Source organism: Cervus elaphus, chromosome 11 (genome assembly GCF_910594005.1).
Source record: "Cervus elaphus chromosome 11, mCerEla1.1, whole genome shotgun sequence".
Taxonomy (NCBI): Eukaryota; Metazoa; Chordata; class Mammalia; order Artiodactyla; family Cervidae; genus Cervus; species Cervus elaphus.
The window spans coordinates 63,775,933-63,799,840 of record NC_057825.1 but is presented as its reverse complement, the minus strand read 5'-3'; the positions used below and the strand labels follow the sequence as shown (position 1 = coordinate 63,799,840).

General features: G+C 34.1%; 1 protein-coding gene across 5 annotated transcripts in view; it reads left to right on the top strand.

Annotated features, from left to right (window-relative positions):
• The window catches only part of VRK2 (VRK serine/threonine kinase 2), a 100,757-nt gene that overhangs the window by 16,752 nt on the left and 60,097 nt on the right, over window positions 1-23,908 (top strand). For 4 of the 5 annotated variants that reach the window (XM_043917946.1, XM_043917945.1, XM_043917947.1 and 1 more), the window contains exons 3-7: window positions 14,675-14,724; window positions 15,402-15,471; window positions 17,583-17,670; window positions 18,884-18,989; window positions 20,198-20,290. In XM_043917946.1, coding sequence (XP_043773881.1) covers window positions 14,675-14,724; window positions 15,402-15,471; window positions 17,583-17,670; window positions 18,884-18,989; window positions 20,198-20,290 — 407 coding nt within the window. Of the gene's footprint in view, window positions 1-9,962; window positions 9,976-14,674; window positions 14,725-15,401; window positions 15,472-17,582; window positions 17,671-18,883; window positions 18,990-20,197; window positions 20,291-23,908 lie in introns of those variants that run through there. The other variant, XM_043917949.1, reaches the window with a different exon arrangement.

Genomic DNA, 23,908 nt, shown 5'->3' with positions numbered 1-23,908 from the left:
ATAATCAGTCAGTAGTGCATACAAACTGATGGGAAAGATTAGATTTTTCTGCTTTTTAAAAAATAAGTATGTCGAGTTTATGGGGATATTATGCATTTGTTTTGAGGGTAATAAGCAACAAGGAGATCAAAAGAAGCCTCTTTAAATCCCTATGACAGACTTTAATAAGCATCATGTGAAAATAGATATTTTTACAAATATTGAATTGTTTTTGGCATGTCTTTTTTCCACTGAGTAATAATTTAAAGATATACTATTTAGAAAACTAAGTCTTTTAAGAAAATAAAAAAAACCCAAATACTTGGATAAGTGAAATGTTGATAAAGAATATGTTTCTTTATAGAATTTGTTCATATACCAAAATATTTAAAAGAATAATTTTAAAAAATTTATTCGGTCATGATATTACTATACAGTAATAGTTATCATGTACCCATAGATGATTCTATGAAAAAACTATAACATTTCATGTACAGGTAAATCTTTATGTGTTTTTAATAGAGAAGTGATATTTATTAGATAATGCTAGTTTCATGCTTTGATACTTTTTTCTTGTGAGTATATACATAGCAAGGAAAAGAAGGAACAAAGTATAATATTACATTAGAGGGCATGTTATTGAGCACTTTTGGTGATAGAGAGTTATTAATTTCAATTACTGGAGAATGTGAAGAAAAATGCTCTTCATTACATTTCATCATGTTTCTATTAAAAGATTATGTGTTACACTTCTGACATAGATTTCCAGTATCAAATGTGAGTACTGTATTACAGTTGAGGATGAAATATTAGTTATGTAAACCTTCTGTCTTACAAAGTGTTACGAGGATGGTAGAAGGAAAAGTAGTAAAACCCACTGAACAATCCCCACACAATACACTTCAAGACAAATGAAAAGAAAGCCAAACAAAGTTGCATATCTAACAGACAGTTGTTGTATGATGAAAAGGGGAAGAAAAAAAGCTGTAAGACTTCCATCATACCAGAATTTTCATTCTAGCAGAAAACATTTGAACAAGTACAGATGTTCTGAAATTAACTAGTTTAGTGTAAATTGAAAGCGTTATGGAATCTATGTTAAAAATAAGAGGTTTTTGGTTGGGGAAGGACCTTTAAGTTCCTTCTGACCCTGAGAATCTGTGAGATCCTGAAATATAGTGAGAGAGACTAGAACATGGATAAAGGCTTTAAGGAAAGAATTGATCCAGCTGAACAAAGAGTTCTGCTATTAATAAGCAAGCAAAATAAATCTAAGCCACAGAAAAATGATGTAAAGGGATCATCAAGAAGAAAAACGTAATGGTTCTATTATCTGTTTATGTTGTATGTTTTTGAATAATAAGAATATGATATGAAAATGTAAAGACTTGCAAAATAGAGACCATGTGGAATGATATAAGGAAGATTTCCCTTATTTGAAACCTAATTTCATCATGAATATTAGTAAGTGTTTCAAAAAGTGAGAGTAGGGCCAAAACTTTTACATAGTAGCTTTTTAAACTTAAAATACATAATTTCAGGAAGGGAGTTCAATAACTACTTCAGCCCTTAATTCATAAACTGACAATAGAAAGAGAGCTAAGAGAAATATGGTTATCATTCCAGTATTCTATTTGGCCGAACTGAGTTCCTCTTAAGAGAGAAGGAAATATTTGAGGATTTAGGAAATCTGAAATGATTTTATAACAGATTACTAAAGATAAAGTAGACTTGAAAATATGTAAGTGAATAAGACTTCAAGAGATAAATGAATTACAATATTGAGAAAAGATTGATGATACAAAGTAAAAAGTTGAGTGAAAACTGGAGTTATGGACATAATTTTATAATACATCTTGCATTTCTAAAATAGATTCAAGAACTGTGGTTAGGACTTACAGGATTAAGAGTTAAACAGAAAAGTTGTTATATATCAACTTGTCAGGCAAGCCCAAAATGTATTTAGTTAATAATAATGAAAACATCTGAATTAGAGTGTATCAGTGTGGAGTGAGAAATAAATGGATTGAAAGATAGTCTATTATAAGATAAAATAAAATGTGTAATATATACCACAGCCAGTTAATAATTAGTGAAGGGGCGCAAAAAAGAATAACAATAATATAAATTTGCAGATTATTGTATTATAACTTGTTATTTTCTGTTCAGTTGTGTCCGACTCTTTGTAGACTCCATGGACTGCAGCATGCCAGGCTTCCCTGTCCTTTCCCATCTTCCAGAGGTTTCTTAAACTCATGTTCATTGAGTTGGTGATGCTGTCCAACAATCTTGTCCTCATATCATAATTGTTTTATAATCAGTTCAGTACAGTTCAGCTCAGTCGCTCAGTTGTGTCCGACTCTTTGTGACCCCATGGACTGCAACACAATTGCCAGTTACCACACTTGATAAAAAACTGTCTGAAATCTATTAAAAAATACCATTGACCAAAACCCCATAACTACTTGCCAAAAGAGAAATACCTGAAAACAATAAAATATTAGGATAATAAAGAATAAGGTTTTTCATGCATGTAGAAGCAAAAGAGTAAGATGAGCATTTTAAAAAATTATCTTATGTTCTACAGTAAAATATCATTACGAGAACTAGACAAGGACATTATATAATGGCAAAAGATTAATAAAACCAAGTGAAAATAAAACGATAGAATTTGATATGGCCAGATTGCTAGTGTTGTTGTTTTTTTCTTAGAGAAAAGACAAAAGAAAAAAGATCTAGCAGATATTCAAGACGATCATGTTACAAATATAACTAGAGGTATTATAAACAAAGTCAGGAAATGACTAATCAGTCACCTGTTAGGTCTTCATACTGGTCTCTATGGAACCCAAGTATACAGGTAAAAGGAGTAGGGTCTCTGGTCCCTCCACCCATGTTTCAACCTGAGCATTCTGCTTTGTTCTAATCTTTTTATCAGGCTGAAAAGAAACATTTCATTACTAAAAGAGTTTGAAGATAACTGATTATATTGTAATAATTAGTAAGCTCCAAAGTTGAATAGTAAAGCTCCCAAAGAAAGACAATGCCAAAGAATGCTCAACTACCGCACAGTTGCACTCATCTCACACGCTAGTAAAGTAATGCTCAAAATTCTCCAAGCCAGGCTTCAGCAATACATGAACCGTGAACTTCCAGATGTTCAAGCTGGTTTTACAAAAGGCAGAGGAACCAGAGATCAAATTGCCAACATCCACTGGATCATCAAAAAAGCAAGAGAATTCCAGAAAAACATCCATTTCTGCTTTATTTACTATGCCAAAGCCTTTGACTGTGTGGATCACAATAAACTGTGGAAAATTCTGAAAGAGATGGGAGTACCAGCCCACCTGACCTGCCTCTTGAGAAACCTGTATGCAGGTCAGGAAGCAACAGTTAGAACTGGACATGGAACAACAGACTGGTTCCAAATAGGAAAAGGAGTACGTCAAGGCTGTATATTGTCACCCTGCTTATTTCACTTACATGCAGAGTACATCATGAGAAGCGCTGGGCTGGAAGAAGCACAAGATGGAATCAAGATGGCCAGGAGAAATATCAATAACCTCAGATATGCAGATGACATCACCTTTATGGCAGAAAGTGAAGAAGAACTAAGCTTCTTGATGAAAGTGAAAGAGGAGATTGAAAAAGTTGGCTTAAAGCTCAACATTCAGAAAACTAAGATCATGGCATCTGGTCCCATCACTTCATGGCAAATAGGTGGGGAAACAGTGGCTGACTATTTTTCTGGGCTCCAATATCACTGCAGATGGTGAATGCAGCCATGAAATTAAAGACACTTACTCCTTGGAAGGAAAGTTATGACCAACCTAGGTAGCATATTAAAAAGAAGAGACATTACTTTACCAACAAAGGTCCATCTAGTCAAGGCTATGGTTTTTCCAGTGGTCATGTATGGATGTGAGAGTTGGACTATAAAGAAAACTGAGTGCTGAAGAATTGATGCTTTTGAACTGTGGTGTTGAAGACTCTTGAGAGTCACTTGGACTGCAAGGAGATCCAACCAGTCGATCCTGAAGGAGATCAGTCCTAGGTATTCATTGGAAGGACTGATGCTGAAGCTGAAACTCCAATACTTTGGCCACCTGATGCGAAGAGCTGACTCATTTGAAAAGACCCTGATGCTGGGAAAGGTTGAGGGCAGGAGGAGAAGGGGACAACAGAGGATGAGATGGTTGGATGGCATCACCGACTCAATGGACATGAGTTTGGGTAGACTCCGGGATTTGGTGATGGACAGGGAGGCCTGGCGTGCTGTGGTTCATGGGGTTGCAAAGAGTCGGACGCGACTGAGCGACTGAACTGAACTGAACTGAAAGTTGAATATGCAATTAACAAGAGTTTATATTTGGAGGGGATTTAATAGCATTATCCAGAATATGATTTTTCCCCCTAATTGTATGAGAACTCATTTTGTGTGTGGTGATTTAGTAAATTTTAAAAAATCAGAATTTTTATATGCCATAGTCTTGGACATAATGGTGAAAATAAATACCAATATCATCTTGCTAGCTTTGTTACTCTCTTATAACCTGCATTCTGTCTCCACAGTTTCTATGTATTCAAATTGTGTTTATTTGAAGTTCACTTCCCACTTGAAGTCTGCTGTTTTCCTTTTTTACATTTTCTGCCAGAGTTGTATATTGTGTATTTGTTTTCAATAATATTTTTGCCCCTCTTTTGTCAGAGACAAAATTTTGGAGAGTTGACATTGAAGATATGTTGAGTCTTCAATTCACAAATACAGTATCTTTCTCCATTTCTGTAGGTCTTTGATTTCTTTCATCACTGTTTTGGCTTCTAGCATATCAATCCTGTACATGTAATGTAATGTAATGTAGGTGTATATGTTTTTCTCTTTTCTTTTGAAATGTTTAGTGCTATTGAAAATGATACTGCTTTTGTAATTTTGTTTTCCAGTTGTGCATTATTAGCGTATAAAAACACAAATTGATTTTTGCTTGTTGACCTCATCTTGGTAAACCTGCTTATTAGTTCTAGGATTTTTTTTTTTTCAGATTCTTTGGAAATTTTCTCTGTAGTTAATCATATCATCTGGGAGTAGGGACCTCTTTATTTCTTCTTTTCCACTCTCTGTACTTTTTGTTTCCTGATGTTTTGCACTAGCTAGGACTTCCAGCACTTTATTGAGTAGGAATGGTGAGAGTGGGCATCCTTGACTGTTCCCAGTTTAAGGGAGAAAACATTCAGCCTCTCATCATTTATAATGATACTAGCTATATGTTGTTTCTAGATATTCTTTTTCAAGTTGAGGAAGCTGTCCTTTACTATTCGGAGAGTTTTTATCTTGAATGGATATCAGATTTTGTCAAATACTTTTTCTGCATCAATTGATGTGATCATTTGGGTTTTTTTACATTCTTAATATGGTAGGTGACATTAATTTCTTATTTATTTTATTTTATTTTTTCTTTTGCCTCAACATGAGAGGAGGCTATTGGTCTGAGTAGTTTTCTTTTTGTTTCTTTCTTTATACTTTTTTTCCCCCTCTACTATGTCTGGTTTTGGCTTTATGGGTAATGCTGGCTTCATAAAATGAGTTGTGAATTATTCCCTCCATTTTTGCTTTTTGGAAAAGAGTATACAGAATTGATGTTACTTCTTTTCCATGTGTTTGGTAGAATTCTATAGTGAAGCCATCTGGAGTTGGAGATACCTTTTTTTCTGAACAATGTTTGTTTGTTTTAGAACTTGATTTCACCTGGGACTTGTTTGGTTGGTTGTTTCATTTCAGGTAACTTTTAGTAGTTTGTGATTTTTAAGCAGTTGTTTCATTTCATCTAAGTTGTCAAGTTTCTGTCTATAGAGTTGTTCATAATATTTGTTTATTATACTTTTAATACTAATTTCTGTAGAGACATTCCGTTTTCATTCCTAGTATAGGATCATTTTTTCTCTTTGTTTTCTCTTTTGTTAGTCTTGATATCATTTTATTGGTCATTTCAAAGAAACAGCTCTTGGTTTTGTGGCTTTACTATATTTTTCTGTTTTCAGTTTCACTGATTTCTGTTTTAATCTCCTTTCTTCCATTTGCTTTGGGTTTGGTTTGTTCTTTCCTTGGTTCCGTCAGATGGAAACTTACTTATTTGAATCTTTCTTTTGTAGTAAAAGTATTCAGTGCTAAATTTATTTCTAAGTCCTTCTTTGGCAGAACCGCACACATTTTGATATGTTGTAGTTGTCTTATATATTACATCTAGACTAATTTAAATTCCTCCAGACCATATTATAATTTTTGCTTCAACTATGAAATACATTTTAACTGAAGAAAGGAATAATCCATTGCATTTTCCCAATATTTACTATTTTTTCTCTTTTATTCTTGGTAGTCCACATTTCCTTGTATGATTTTCTTTTCTTTTTTGAATATCTTTGTTTAGCAATTCTTATATAGCAGATCTGCTGACTATGGCTACTCTTAGTACTCCTAACTTGAGGATGTCTTTATTTAACTTTAATTCCAGAAAAATATTTTTGCTGGATATTGGATTGACTGTTATTTTCAGCACTTCAAATAGGTTGTGACTCTTCCTTCAGGTCTTCAGGGTTTCTGATGAGAAATTCACAGTAATATGAGTCATTTTACCTTGTAACTAACTTACTGTTTTACTCTAGCTCCTTTCAAGGTTTTTCTTTTAGTTTTCAGCGGTTTGTGTGTATGTGTCCGGGCATCGATTTATTTGGGTTTATTCCAGTGGAGGATTCACTGAACTGTAGGTTTATGTATCTGTAAAATTTGAGACATTTCAGCCATTATTCATCAAATATTTTTCTGCACCACACTCTTTACTTTTCTTCTTCAGTAACTGCAGTATCATGAAGATTTGTTAAATGTTCTGTTATTTGCCTGAGATTCTGTTCAGTTTTTTCATGTTCTACTTTGCTGTTTTTCAGGTTGGTATATTTTTATTGATCCATCATCAAATTCAGTGACTCACATGTCATCTCCGTGATCATATTGAACCCAATCATGAGTTTAAAAAATTTTGGTTTGGTTATTGTATTTTTCAGTTCTAAAAGTGTTATTTAATTTTTTCTTTGTATATTCTATGTCTTTGCTACACTAGTCTGTCTTTCCATTTATTCCAAAAGTGTTTGCTGTTACTTCCTAGAACATTTTTATTATAGTTTCTTTGAAGTCTTTATCAGATAGTCCCCAGTTTTGTATAATTTTGGCATTGATGTCTTGAATTAGTGTGGTGGTTTTGTTAATTTATTACAAAATTAGTTAGTATTAGTTAATTTATTAACTAAAGTCCATCATTTATATTAGTGTTCACTTATATAGTACAGTTTTATGGGTTTTGACAAATGCATGATGTCATGTATTGACCATTATAGTATCATGCAGAGTAGTTTCTCTGCCTGAAGTTTCTCCTGTGTTCTATTTATTTATCCCTTTGCCCCCTGTTTCAGAATGGCATATAGTTGAAATCATACATTATATAACTGTTTCAAACCAGCTTTTGTTTCCTTTGAATACATCCAGAAGTGGAATTGCTAGATCACATACTGGTTCTATTTTTAATTTTTTGAAGAACCTCCACACTGTTTTCCATAGTGGTTATACAAGTTTATATTCCTTCAAAGGGTTTCATTTTCTCTACATCCTCACCAGCATTTGTTACTACCTGTCTTTTTGATAATAGCCATGCTAACAGGTGTGAGGTAATATCTCATGGTTTAATTTGCATTTCCCTGGTAATCAGGTATGGTGAGCAGTTTCATGTACCTATTGCCATTTGAATGTTTTCTTTGGAAAAAATCTACTAAAAATAGCCTTTATTCATTTAAAAATTGGATTATTTATCTTTTTTTGCTGTTGAGTTGTATCATTTTTGTATATTTTGATATTGGATATGTGATTTGCAAATATTTTCTTATTCCATAGGTTGCCTTCTCATTTTGTTGATGGTTTCCTTTGCTATGCAGAAGTTTTTAGTTTTATAGTTAGTCCCACATGTGTAAATATTTTTGCTTTTATTGCCTTTGTTTTTGGTGTTAGATCCAAAAGAGTCATTACCAAGACAAATATGAAGGGACCTACCTGCTATGTTTTCTTCTAGATCTTGTATGATTTTAGGTCTTACTCACAAGTCTTTAAATCCATTCTGAATTGATTTTTGTGTACAGGATAACATAGGGGTCCAGTTTAATTGTTTTGCATGTGGCTATCTAGTGTTCCTAGCACCATTTACTGAAGAGCCTGTCTTTTCCCCATTGTATATTCTTTACTTCATTGTCAATTAATTGACCTTGAATTTATAGGTTTATTTCTGGGCTGTCTGTTTGGTACCATTGATTCGTGTCTGCTTTAATGCCAATACCATCCTGTTTTGATTATTACAGCTTTGTAATCTAGTTTGAAATCAGGGAATGTGATGCTTCCAGCTTTGTTTTTCTTGCTCTGTATACTTGACTATTCAGGATGTTTTGTGGTTCCATGTAGATTTTAAAACAATTTCTATGAAAAATACCACTGGAATTTTGGTAGAGATTACATTGAATCTGTATATTGTTTGACTGGTTTGCAAATTTTAACACTATTAATTCTTTTGATCCATGAGCATATAATATCTTTCCATTCATTGTGTTTTCTTTCATCAATGTTATAAAGTCCTCTGTGTACATAGTTATCATATCCTTGGTTAAATTTACTCCTAAGTAATGGATTCTTTTTGATACTATTGTTTGTATGCTGGAGTCATAAGGATTTTCTCCATAGATGTCATCTACAAACAGATAATTTTACTTTCTTTCTTCCCAATTTGGATGTCTTTTATTTCTTTTTATTGCCTGAATTCTCTGGCTAGGACTTTCAGTACTATGTTGAATACAAGTTGCAAGAGTGGGGATCCTTGTCTTGTTCCTGATCTTAAGGGAAAAGCTTTCAGCTTTTTACTTGGGTATGATGCTGGATGTGGGTTTCTCATAATTAGCCTTTGTTAGGTTTGGGTATGTTCTTTCATTACTCAGTTTTGAGAATTTTTGATCCTGAAAGGATTTTGAATTTTGTCAAGTGGTTTTTCTGCATCTATTAAAATGATCTTAAGATTTCTATCCTTCATTTTGTTATTGTAGTTTATCATGTTAATTGATTTGCATATTGAACCATCCTTGGATCCCCAAAATAAATCCCACTTGATCATGGTGTATGATTCTTTAATGTACTGTTGAATTCAATTTGAGCATTGAAATGAGTATTTTTGCATGTATGTTCATCAGAGATACTGGTCTGTAATTTTCTTTGTAGTCTTTGTCTGAATTGATCTTTTCTATTGTCTTTCTAGTTCTGTTTCATTTATTTCCATTCTGGTCTTTATTTCCTTGTTCTACTAATGTTGAGCTTCCTTTTTCTAGTTCTTTGATGTGTAAAGTTAGAGTATATATTGGATTTTTCATAGTATAAAACTTTATTGTTACGAAATTCCTTCTTAGAGCTATTTTTACTGTAACCCACAAGTAGTGATATGTTTTGTGTCCATTTCCATTTGTCTCAAGTTATTTCTTGATTTTTGAAAAGTTCTTCTTTGAGCCAGTGATTGTTCAAGCGTATATTGTTCCAGTTTCCATATATTTGTGAATTTGCCAGTTTTTCTCTTGTAATTGATATGTAGTTTTGTATCATTGTGGTCCAAAAAAGCACTTGGTAATACTTTATATGATTTCATTTTTCTCACATTTGTTACAACTTGCTTCATCACCTAACATGATCTAGCCTGAAAATATCTTCCCTGTGTACTTAAGAAGAATGTATTCTGCTGCTGTTGTTGGACTCTTCTGTGTATGTCTATTAGACTTCTCTTATATAATGTTTAGTTTACATCCATTATTTCCCCATTGATTTCCTATCTGGATGGTCTATCCATTGTTGAAAGTAGGATATTGAAGCCCTATACTATTTTATTGCTATTCCCCCCTTTAGATCTGTTAATATTTGCTTTATATATTTAGGTTCACCTATCTTGGGTACATAGACATTTACAATTGTGATATCCTCTTGATGAAGTGATCCCTTTATCGTTATATAATGATCTTACTTGTTTCTTGTTATAGTTTTTGGTTTAAAATATATTTTGCTTGACATAAGTGTAGTTTCCCTTGCTTTCTTTTGGCTTCCATTTGCATAGAACATCTTTTTCCACCCCTTCACTTTCAATCTTGTGTGTCTTTGCATCAGAAACAAATCTCTTGTAGATGTCATATAATTGGGTCCTTTTTATTTTTTTATCCATTCAATCACCCTGTCTTTTGATTGGTGATGAAGCCTGCTTTCTTGGTAAAAGTATGGGCAGTTAAAAAAATGTTTTATGTCAGGTTGAAAAGAAAATATATTCTTTTTTTTTATGTGGCCTTTAGATAAAAACTGTTAATTGTAGTTTCAGTTTATTTTTGCTGGTTGCCTATACCTTATGAAATTGTATTAAAATCTTCCATGATTTTTCCAGCTTGCTTTAAGCTAATTTTGGCTAATTAGTTTCTTATCTTTTTATTTTGTTTCTCTGTATCACTAGGTTTTAGTTGTCTTATAAATAGTATACATTTATTTGTTTTTTTAACAACCTTAAAGTTTCTTTCTTTAGCTGGTGAGTTTAGTCTACTCAAATTTATTATTATTATTGACATTTTAAAAAAATCAAAGATGTTATTGATTACAATGTACATCATCATTTTATATATGTATATTAAGTCTCCACTGTGTGTGCTGCTAAGTTGCTTCAGTAGTGTCCGACACTTTGTAACCCTATGGACTGTGGCCCACCAGGCTCCTCTGTCCTTGGAATTCTCCAGGCAAGAATACTGGAGCGAGTGAGTGGCCATGCCTGCCTCCAGGGAATCTTTCTGACCCAGGGATTGAACCCGTGTCTCTTATATCTCCTGCTTTGGCAAGCAGCTTTTTTACCGTTAGCACCATCTGAGAAACCCTAAGTCTCTATTAGATGTTTGAAAGTTCATAATTATCTTCCTCATGAATTGTTATTTTTGTTTATGTAAGATCTACTTTATATGTAATGCCTGACACTGCCCGTTAAACTATGACACAGTACCTTTAAAATAATCTTACATATGGGACACTCAATTGTTGTAGTTTGTGTAAGTCTCTGGTTGCCAATTTCAGAATCTCAAATGAATTTAATCAAAAGGGAGACTTATTAACTCTTGTAAGTGAGAAGTACAGGACTTTTTGGGCTTTAGGTATGAGTGACTCCAGGGCTTATGCAATGTCACTGGGGCTCTTTCTCTCGCCCTGCCTTAACCCTAGTTTTCTCAGTTCTGGATTTTATTTTCAGGCTTTATTTTCCATTTACCAGAAAAAAATGATCACTGATATTTCTAAGATTTTGGTATCCTTAAAGTTTATCATCTGTCTTATGTTACTTCGTTACATCAACTGTTAGGGAAGACTTTTCTACCTAGTTGAGCACCTTGCTCCTTCTGAACTAGTTACGGTGGCCAGTGGGCTTGTACATTCCAGATCGCGAGGCTCGGTCCTGTGCCCAACTCTGGAATGGAAGGGAGGATACACTATGATCGCAGCCCTACTAGGTCTAGATAGATAGTTTGAGGTTGGGCTCCTCAAAAGAAAAATCAGAGAAAGTCCCAATGGATAGAAAAGAGATGCTAGGAAGGCAAATACCATGTATGTGTACAATGCATCCCTTTTCAGGTCATCAGATACCTCTTCAGAAATTTAAATGAGGATGTGAAACTACTTTTTTTTTTATTAAATTTTATTTATTTTTAAATGAAACAAAGATGAATATTTTTAACAATAAAAGTTACAATTCACAAAGAAGATAAAAGATTAATATAAATTAATATAAATAGAAATCTACTATATTTAAATTATTAATGACATCATTCAACATGCTCCTATTCTTATCTTTTCTGCACTTGATAAAACTTTCTCAGAGAAGCATTAATATTTCTCACTATGATTACATTTAAAAAAATTTTCCCTTATATTTATCCTGATTTTTGCTTTATGTATCTTTGTTTCTTTGTTGTTAGGTGACTGCTTTCAATACTATCACTGTCCATGCTTGATCATTCTTCTCAACTTCCAATAGCTCTGTCAGCTGTAACCTACCAAACTATTTATCTTCCCTCCATGATCAAGTCCTATCAGTTTCACTTTGTGAAATCTCTGGAATCTGCTTACTTTTCTTTATCTGCCATTGATACTTGAATCCAACCTACAGTCCTCTCTTTTCTAATCTATCAAAATTAAATCCTTACTGATCTGTGTGTATCTACTCTGATTCCCCTTCAGTCTGTTCTCCAGACTAGTGTATTGATCTGTTGAGGATGCAAATCTAATTATGTGTTTCGTGTCCTAAACGACACCTCAAGCTTTTAAAACTTTCTATGGACAGAAATTCTTAGCTAGATTTTCATCTGGCCCTCTACTACCTCTTCAATTATGCTTGTACAAGCATTCCTTTTTATATAAGTTAAATTATACTATCTACCTCATTGTGCCATCTTCCTTTCCCTGTAACACTTATGTTAATTAGTTTTACACTTTTGTATGAGTATTTGATGAATGTCTGATTTCTCCGCTAGACTATGAAAGCAGATACTTTGTTTTCTGTCATTATTTAATTTCACTACCTAGAATGTGTTTTGGTTTACAGTAGAATTGTTTAATTAATTAACTGATTATTGTAATGAGACCTCCTTGATCACTAGGACAATTTATTTGTTCACTGTCCATCTCCATGAGCTTTCTGGTGAATTGATTTTGAATTTAGGCCCTCCAACATAATCTGACTTGGAAGTTTATAGAGAATATTGTATAGCTATCAAATGACAAGTGTGGGGATGCTTCAAGTGTATGTCAACACATGATTATGTTCATGTAAAATCATATGAAAGAGAAGATTCAGATTATGGAGTGGTAAAGGTATACAGATTGAAATCAGCAAAGAGTAAGACACTGGCCTGGTTGGGTATCTTTTCCCCCACTTGCAATGTAATAAGTTACATATCGAATTGAAACTCTCATTTTCCTTTTGTGCTTTTATGTTTATGTTCTGCTGTTCTGGCCACTTGCTTTCAGAAGAGAAGCAGGGAGTTTCTTTGCTTCTATCTCAGGAAGCAAAGACCATTGCCTAGTGTCAATTACTGTATTGAGTGGACCAGGGTTAGCGCAGGATTATTTCTCTCCAGGCTTGGGTACCATACTGGTAAAAATAGTTTGCCATAGGGTGGGAGGAGGAAGGGGTTTCCTCATCCTTTCTTCTGTACCAGGACTGGACCCCTTTATAGACTTTCTTCAGTATTTTGTTTCCTAGGTATGGATAATTCATTCTTCCTGTCATTCCCTTGGGACTACCGCATGGGTGAAAATGAAATGACTTTTATGTGCATAAAGATGAAGAGAAAAGTTTAATTGATGTAAATAGGTTTAGTTTCTTTCTTACTCTGAAGAGGTCTGGGTTCACAGTTTAAGATTAACTAAAACTGAAGTAATTTCTTCAACTGACTAATAACATTGCTAACATAAAAGTTTTTGGAGATTGATTAAGAAAATTGTGCATGAGTTGGCTTAATTGTGAGAGAATTTATATACTTTAGTAAATTTATAACACTTTTTGCATCTAATATGTAATACAATAGATAAAAGACAAAGTGATAGGAAAAAGGGAAAAATGTTAGTAGTAAGGAGAGGACATAGCATTTTGGTAAATACACTGAAAATTCACTTGAAAAATTTAATCTTATTCTCAATCTAAGTTTTTAATACTAGTTTGACCTTTTTTCCTTTATTTTCCTAATATGCTAGCCTCTTAATAAATAAATATTTGTTAGTTGAATGAATAAAGGGATCAATGAAGAGTAAATAGATGAATGACAAAATTCTAAACCTTCACAATACAAATAAATATACATGTCAACTTCTCTTATCAAGATTTGAAAACAAAATAATCTTTTAATAATTTAGATAATGTAGATGAAATGATTGATTTGGTTTAAGAATTTCAACAGTGAACTTCTCATAAGTTGGATTACTATATCTAAAATGCAGATGGTAATAAAATGAAGTAAGATAACTTGAAATTGAAATGAGCTTATATAATGAGATACATACTCTTTAATTTAGGAATAGTTGATTGCTAGGTTCAGGAGATGATTCTTTTTAAAGGCTTTATTCTCTTTCAAACTTGATTTACTTTAGAATTTCACCAAGTAAAAGTTGTTTTGAAGTTTCTACTTAAAATGAATCAGTTTTCACTTCTAAATTATCATAAATTTTAGTTTAGAAAAATGGAGTGAATAGATTATACAGTATATCATTTTGGGGTTTAATGCTGTATGTCTAGAAAAACGTTTCCCCTACATTTGGATCTATATGATTAATGTAATCTACTGGTTTCCGTGTTTGAATATTTGAATATGGTTTATGGTAAAGAGTGTAGGCTATGGTGTCAGGTTTGAATTTCAGTCCCCAGTATAAGCAGATTATACAACTTGTTAAACCTTAAGAAGGATCTCGTATAAAAAAGGATCTCGTATAAAAAAAAAAATAAGGATCTCGTATAAAACAGAAGTGGTTCCATAAGAGGTTCTTAGCACAGTGTCTGGGACATAGTAAGCAATCAGGAATTGGAAACAACCATTTTTTTTCCTCACTGTCTTTTTTTTGCAGCTTTCCCCACAAATAAACCAGATAAAGATGCAAGACATGTAATAAAAGTTGTAAGTATTGCTCTTAAATTTATGTTTCACATACATTTGACTTTTTTATTTTCTGCTTTAGTTCATTTTTATAAAAATGTTTTTCATCTTAGTCTTCATGATTTTATGATCAACACAACAAACATTATTATATATTTTTACATTATAAAAATTTAAAGACTTTATAGAATTTTGTTCTTCTTCATTGACATTTATCATCCTTGTATCTTATCTAGGTATCTGTCTTCTCCTTCTCTTTTCCTCTCTGTTCTAGACAGTGAAGTCCATAATGGCAGGAATGAGGTTTTATTTGTGTTTGTGTCCCCTGTGCCTAATATGATTAATAAAATATAGGAGAAATTCAGTAAAAGTATCATGTACGAATGAACCACCAAGGTAGTTTGCAGTGTATCCACCCTGTTATGCATGTTAGTACACGTGAGTGTCTGTGTATGTGTACAGTTCTCAGTGTTTTTAGTAAGTTCTTTCCATAAGAAGACTGTTTTAATGTGTAAGACTGTATAGTGATAGCATTACAAAGTGTTAAAAATGAGATTCTTTATTTAGTGAGAAAATCTTGAGATTTTTGTGATTCAGGTACTATTATTTATTATATATGTATGCTTGTATTTTCACATTTGAAATACCAATTCCATCTTTAACATTTTTTTCTAATAAAATCAATTGTTCTTTTATAGGAATATCAAGAAAATGGCCCATTATTTTCAGAACTTAAATTTTATCAAAGAGCAGCAAAAAAAGAATGTAGTAAGTAAAATAAGTAAAGTAAGCTACTTCCAAATATATGTTTGCTAAGTGGGAGTTAATATTTTTGTCTTTTTCTGTCCTTATGGAAATTTTTTTTCAATTAGAAATTTTTATTGTAAAATGATACAGTTAATTGTTATGTAAAAATGACAGAGGTATATAAATAGTGATATTATGTACATAATGGGTTATATATTTCAAATCGAAGTTATTTGTTACCTTACATAAAATGTTGGATTGTCGATTGAAGCCACCGAGAGCTCTTTAGGTATAAAAGATAGAATGAAATTATTTCTTTTCAAAAAACCATTTGGATAGAAAGGATATAAAGAAAAGACATTAAAATGGGCAGTAGATTATAAATTAAAGGAATGACCATAGAATAGATTAGGCCAAAGCATATGAAGATGATTATAAACATTAAGATGATTTAGAAAATAAGTTAAAAATATTGAAAATTTGTATGTTGGGAAATTAATTGGAGCTGAATATCAGATGTAAGAACTACCAGTTAGAAGATTAGACTATGATATAAATATGAGCAAGGCTAAGAAGAATAAAAGCATTTTGTAAAAACTGTATGATATAGATGGATTTGTAAAGCTTGAAAGAAATTGATATGAGTAATGCCTGTATAATCAAGGTCATTTACATTATGTTTAGGAAAAAGAATGATGAGTCTCACCTCAATAATTAACTTTGTTTTCTTTAATAAAACCTTCTGAACATCAAGACTGTAGTCTTTACTAACTGCTTAAACTATGTCAGAGTGACAAATAGAATCCATTAAACTTCATTGTTTATCAGTAGAGCTGTCTTAAACATTAAGCATATTTGGTAGAAAAGTGAAAAATTAAATAAGCTTTCTGATTATTTAAGTGGATTTGTTTTTTGTTGTTGTTGTTTGTGTTTTTTTTTTAATGAAATTTAATGAAAACAGTTTCTGTACAATAGTTTCAGAGTAAGATGATTCTTCTGACCAATTTCTATTTTTTAAGAAAGTCTTATTAATATTTTGGCTCTGCCAGGTCTTTGTTGCTGCTTGGGCTTTTCTCTGTTGCAGTGAACGGGGGCTACTCTCTAGTTGCGGTGCACAGCACAGGCTTCTCATTGTGGTGCTTTCTCTTGCTGCTGAACAGAGCTCTGGGGCGCATGGGCTCAGTAGTTGTGAGGCAGGGGCTCAGTTGCTCTGTGATAATGTGCAATCTTCCCGGACCAGGGATTGAACCTGTGTCTGCTGCATTGGCAGGTGGACTCTTTACCACTGAGTGACCAGTGAAGCCCCTATTTTTTTTTTTTTTTTTTTTTGCTACTCTGGTTTTAGGTTTTTAGTAATAAGAAAGAAAAAGCTGTCTTTCTACTGCTCCTTTGGTAGTTATCATATTTTTTTTATTTAAAAATTTAACAAGCATATAAGGGAATGAATTTTGCTAATAGATAGAAACATTTGGATAAATAGTGTGTCCTCAATTGTTTAGTCATGTCCGACTGAGAACCCCATGGACTAGCCCACCAGGATCCTCTGTCCATGGAAGTTTTCAGTCGTGAATACTGGAGTGGGTTGCCATTTTCTGCTCCAGGGGATCTTCCTGAGTCAGGGATCGAACCTGTGTCTCTTGCATCTCCTGCACTGCAGACAGGTTCTTTACCACTGTCCCAGCTGAGAAGCCCCCATACAACACTTGATCTTAGCTAAAAGGGTGAGAAGCAGTGAATGATATCAGTGAATTTTATGACTATGACTATTTCTGTTGCGTATTTTATTTATTTATTTACTTTTTGTTGGAGTATAGTTGATATACAACATTGTATTAGTTTCTTCTGTACTTTCTTTAGATTCTTTTTCCATATAGATTATATTAGAGTATTGAGTATAGTGATTATGACTTTTTAAATGTTAGAAATCTGTATTATGTATTTAATATTATCTGTTAATTACTGCAATAAATAGAATTTGAAACTGTTAGCTAGATATATTTGATTTTTAAAAAAATATTTTTAGGAAGGTCTAATTTCTCTTTGTTAGCTAAATAAGTTTAAGTATCTACACAAATGTAAGAAATACCTTCCTAAAAATGTGTACTTTTTTCCTCTTAAATTTGTCTTTACAGTCAAAAAATGGATAGAACTCAAAAAGCTTGATTATTTGGGAATTCCTCAGTTTTATGGATCTGGCATTACTGAATTCAAGGGAAAAAGGTAAAATGGAATTACTATAATCAGATATTGTCCTGTAACTATTTCTTATGTGGTCTCTTAGTTATTTGTAGCTATATAGCTAGTTGCCTAAAATGTAGTGGCTTATAATGACAAACTAATATTATCTTAGTTTCTGTGGGTCAGTTATCTGTGTAAAAATGGCTTCCCTAGATAGTTCTGGCTCAGGACTTCTCATGAGGATGTAGTCAGATGTCTTCTGGCGATAGTCATCTCAAGGCTTGACTGAGGAAGCTCACTCATGTGGCTATTGGCAGGCCTAAGAAGATCCGATTCTAAATTCACTCATGATTGTTGGCAGGCCTCACTTCCTCACTATGTAGGTCTCTCTGTTGGCTGCTTGAGTGTCAAAAAGACATGGCAGCCAGCTTCCAATAATTGAAAGAGAGGAGAAAGAGCACACACAAGAGTATGCATCCAAGAAGAAAGCCACGGTCCTTATATAATCTTATTTTAGAAGTGATATCCCATCATTTCCCCTTTCTTAATGGTACATCCATACCATATAACACTATGCAGCCCATTAAAGAAATCAATTAGAGCACTACCAGTTGATTTGGGAGGATTTCAATGAGGTATTATTGAAAAAAATGTGATGCAAAAAAGTTCTTATAAGAAGATCACATTTTTGTAAAACAGGTGTAAAACTTTCTATATGCCTTTGTGTGTGGCTACATAAATACAGAACAGGGGCTTTTGTGAGTATGTAAGTGAAGGGAAGTGAAGAAGAGAAGGAGGTCTCAAATAGAAAAGAAAAAGAAGAAGTGCATTTTTAAAAAAACACAAGTTTATAAATGTATAGAGAAAACATATGATATTATAAGATCAATAAACAAATATAAATAAACTATTCTGTATGGAAAAATAATTTGCTCAAGGCCATATGTCAAGAAGGTAGTGGAATCAAAATAAATTAAGTTCAAGACTAATTTAGAAAGACTCCTCTTTTCATGATCTAAGACCATGTAAGTGGCTCAGCACAGCTTGCTCTTCTACTCTGAAACTATCTGCAAAGTAAATACTTAGTAATGTGTTTCTGCAAAAGGCCAAGATTATTAATATACATTCATTCTCAATTAGTTCAGATTGGATCATTCTTCACTGTTGGGGGCATTTTTCCATTGTTTCAAATTCGTAAATGGACAGTTTCAGCATTGCCGTTTTAACATCTCCTTTTGACTTCTCCTTCTTATAGTTACAGATTTATGGTAATGGAAAGACTGGGAATAGATTTGCAGAAGATCTCAGACCAGAATGGTACTTTTAAAAAGTCAACTGTCTTGCAGCTAGGTATCCGAATGGTAAGAAAGAATGACTTATTTCCCATGCTCCATTTTCAGATTATTTACTTGTTACAACATACAAATTGTTGCCCTTTGTGGAATTATCAGAGAATGAAGGATTATTGCCCTAGAAATGTCAGTTATTGAGAGTAGATGCTATTTTGGTGAAATTGATAACAGTGGGCTCTGTAAGTGACAGAATGTGCTGTGTTTGGCACTACAAACTCAATTAGGCTTTGGTTCTACTGTCTGATTTTTTTTTACCCTCACAGCTTTGTTTTACATACCAGAACAAGCTTGCATTGCTATAAGAATAACCTCTCTTTTGTCAGTTATTTTTATGACAATGCAAAGTATGGCAAAATATATTATTTTCCATACTACACGTGTGATAAGGGGGTGCTATAAAGTTTTTATTATGAGTTTGGGATGGTGGCAGTCATTAGTGTAGCAGTGAATAATATCAGTATGTACTTTGCCAAATAAGAAGCAATGAAATCTTACTAGCACCCTTGCACACATTTTGTTTATACCACATATTTGTCTTACCTTGTTGGTGTTTGGTTTGCCTAAGCTTCATTTTATTGTTTCCATTTTAGATAGAATGCAACTACTCCTTCCAGGTTGGGATGTGGCAAATAGAATTCATTAATTTTCCCACTCATCCTCTAGCCAGCCAACAAATGTTTTTTGAGCACTAGGTGTAGGTAACATGCAAGTTTCAAGGGCTTCAGAGAGGAAGCATAGATGTTTTTTGTTGCTCTACAGAGGGAGAATGGCTTTCTGTGGTAATGGACATGGTGTTTTGTTCTGGGTGGCCTCAAAACTTACTTAATAATTATTGCTTGGGTGAGGAATTGCTGAGTGGGCGTCATGATTATTTCACTTCACTTCTCTGATTTTGCCATGTTTCTCCTCTTTGGACAGAAGATTTGGGCTTCAGACCGTCAGGAGTGTAGCACAGGTATTGCTGAGTCTTGGCTTCCTTTCCATCAGAGGTGCCCTTGAAACATTAAAGCATTTGATGTTCAAGGATCCTTTTATGCAATTTTTCCCCAGGATGCGCAACCAGAACATGTGATAATTTTAGAATAAATAAATGCACAGTTGGGAAATACATCACTTCATCATTGTTAATATGAAAAAAAAAATACATGTTATTCTCTATTCAAAATGTTCAGGTTGATCATGAGTTCTAAATTGACTGTATATATCTCTTTTCACAGTTGGATGTACTGGAATATATACATGAAAATGAATATGTTCACGGTGATATAAAAGCAGCGAATCTACTCTTGGGTTACAGAAATCCAGATCGGGTAAATATAGTATTAAGCTGTTGCCTTCAGTAAGGATCTTTAAAGTTCTGTACTGAGACAGACATTCAGAAAACAAACTCCTAATCTGGAAGAGTTTGCAAATGAGGACTTAAGGTGATGAGTGTTATAATTTACCTTATCTTGCTTATCTAATTTAGTGCACTAAGCTAATAAGTAGGGCTTCCCTGGTGGCTCAAATGGTAAAGAATCTGCCTGCAGCGCAGAAGATTCAGCTTCAATCCCTGGGTTGGGAAGATCCCCTGGAAAAGGAAATGGCAACCCACTCCAGTATTCTTGCCTGAAGAATTCCGCTGACAGAGGAGCCTGGCAGGCTACAGTCAGTAATCTGTAGTAGTAGTAGTAGTCACTGATTGTAGTCAGTGGGGTTGCAAAGAGTCAGACACGACTGAGCAACTTTTACTTTTTGAACTAATATGAGGAAACTGAGACTTGGTTCAGTTCACCTCAGTCGCTCAGTCGTGTCCGACTCTGTGACCTGATGGACTGCAGCACGCCAGGCCTCCCTTTGCATCACCGACTCCTGGAGCTTACTCAAACTCATGTCCATTGAGTCGGTGGTGCCATCCAACCATCTCATCCTCTGTCGTCCCCTTCTCCTCGTGCCTTCAATCTTCCCTAGCATCAGGGTCTTTTCCAGTGAGTCAGTTCTTCCCATAAGGTGGCCAAAGGATTGGAGTTTCAGCTTCAGCATCAGTCCTTCCAATGAATATTCAGGACTGATTTCCTTTAGGATTGACTGGTTGGATCTCCTTGCAGTCCAAGGACCTCTCAAGAGTCTTCTCCAGCACCACAGTTCAAAAGCATCAATTCTTCTGTGATCAGCTTTCTTTGTAGTCCAACTCTCACATCCGTACATGACTACTGGAAAAACCATAGCTTTGACTAGATGGACCTTTGTTCTCAAAGTAATGTCTTTGCTTTTTAATATGCCAACTAGGTTGCATAGCTTTTCTTCCAAGGAAAAAGTGTCTTTTAGTTTCTTGGCTGCAGTCACCATCTGCAGTGATTTTGGAGCCCAAGAAAATAAAGTCTGTCACTGTTTCCATTGTTTCCCCACCTATTTGCCATGAAGTGATGGGACCAGATGCCACGATCTTAGTTTTCTGAATGTTGAGCTTTAAGCCAACTTTTTCACTCTCCTCTTTCACTTTCATCAAGAGACTCTTTAGTTCTTCTTCACTTTCTGCCATAAGGGTGGTGTCATCTGCATATCTGAGGTTATTGATATTTCTCCTGGCCATCTTGATTCCAGCTTGTGCTTCATCCACTTGGTGGGAGGTATTAAATAATTTGTTAATGGTCACATAGTAGCTGGGTAAGGATTTGAACTTCTGAGCAAGTATAAACAAAGAACCATCAAAATTAAATGAGAGAAGGGATGGGTTTATGCAGAGAAAAATAAAAGCTGTCACCTTAGTTCCTCTTCCACTGTATAAACAATTAAGTTTTTAATAGAGCTACTTTGCCAATATAACTTTCTGTGATGATGGAAATACCCTATATGTTACTGTTCAGTATGGCAGCCATTAGCCACATGGGCTATTAAGCACTTGAAATGTGGGTAGTATACAATGTCAATGCTGATGAGGACGTGGGGCAGCAGGAACTCTCATTCATTGCTGGTGGGATGGCCACTGTGAAAGACAATTTGGCAGTTTCTTACAAAACTGAACACGTTCTAACATATGATCTGGGAGTTGAGTTCATTGGTATTTACACAAAGAAGTTGAAAACTTATATCCACACAAATACCTACACACAGATGTTTATAGCAGCTTTAGTCATAGTTGCCAAAACTTGAAGCAACCAAGATGTTCTTTAATAGATAAATAAACTATTTCATCCAGACAATTCAGTATTACTTGGTGTTAAAAAGAAATGAGCAGTTAAGGCGTGAAAAGACATGAAGGAAGCTTACATGTGTATTACTAGCTGAAAATCTGTGTAATTCCAATTATTTAACTTTTGGAAAAGGCAAACCTATAAAGACACCAAAAAGGTCAGTGATTGCCAAGAGTTAGAGGGAAGGGAGGGATGAACAGGTGGGGTGCGGAGGATGTTAGGGAAGCAAAACAATCATGGATAGATGTCATTTTACATTTGTCAAAACTCATAGCATATTCCCACCAAAAGTGAACCCTAACGTAAATTATAGACTTTTAGTGATAATGTTGCATCACTGTGGATTCATCCATTGCAATGGATGTGATACTGTGGTGTAGGATGTTGATAGTGAGGAAGGCTGTATTTGGGAGGAGGGAAGAGTGGTGTGTGAGAACTTACTGTAACTTGCTGCTCAGTTTTACCTACCTTGCTATAAATTTAGTAAAATTGAATTTAAAACTACTCTGAAAATATTCTGAAATAGTGTAACTAGTATGACTGAAGAACTGAATTTAAAATTTAACTTAATTCTAATTAGTGATATTTTTCATCTTGCTTTGTTCCCTAGCTTTATTGAGGTTTAATTGACAAAACTTGCATGTGTTTAAGTCTCACACATGAATTTTTTAAGGTATGCAAAGTGATGATTTATTATACATATGTATTGTGAAATCATTAATCAAATTAACACATTGATCCCACTTCACATAGTTCCTTTTTGTTTTGTTTTTTGGTGAGAACACATAAGGTGTACTCTTTTAGCAAATTTGAAGTATATAGTCACCATGTTAGGCATTAGATCCCCAGAACTTACTCATCTTCTAGCTAAACGTTTGTACTTTTTAACCAACATCTCTCCATTTCTTCCAGCTCCCTCCCCCCACCAGCCCCTGGCACCCCTGTTCTACACTCTGGTTCTATAAGTTACTTTTTGTATATGCCACATGTTAGTGAGATCATGCAGTATTGTCTTTCAGTATGTCTTGACTTATCTCACTTAGCATTATGTCCTCTGGGTTCACCCATGTTGTTTCAAGTGGTGTATTTCTATCCTTTTTATGACTGAATGTGCATATATGTAGCACATTTTCTTTATCTATTTATCCATCAGTAGACACTAAGGTTATTTATGTGTCTTGGCTACTTTTAATAATGCTGCAATAACAGGGGAATATAGGTATTTCTTCAAGATAATGATTTCTTTTCCTTTGGGTATATATCCAGAAGTGGTTTGCTGGATCACATGGTAATTCAGTTTTTAACATTTGTTTTTTTTTTTTCTGAAGAAGCTCCATACTGTTTTATATACTTCCCAGGTGGCACTGTGGGTAAAGAATCCGCCTGCCAATGCAGGAGACTCAAGAGATGCAGGTTTGATCCTGGGTCGAGAAGATCTCTTGGAATAGGAAATGGCAATCCACTCCAATATTCTTTCCTGGAAAATTCCGTGGACAAAGGAGCCTGGTGGGCTGCAGTCCATGGGGTTGCAAGAATCAGAGATGACTGAGCACGCATGCATGCACACACATACTGTTTTTCATAATGACTGTACCAGTTTACATTCCCACCAACAGTTGAACAGGGGCTTCCTTTTCTCCAAACCCTCACTAACATTTGCTATCTCTAATAGCCCTTCTGACAGGTACGAGGTGATGTCTCATTATGGTTTTGATTTTTTGTTTCCCTGATAATTAATAATGTTGAGCATTTTTT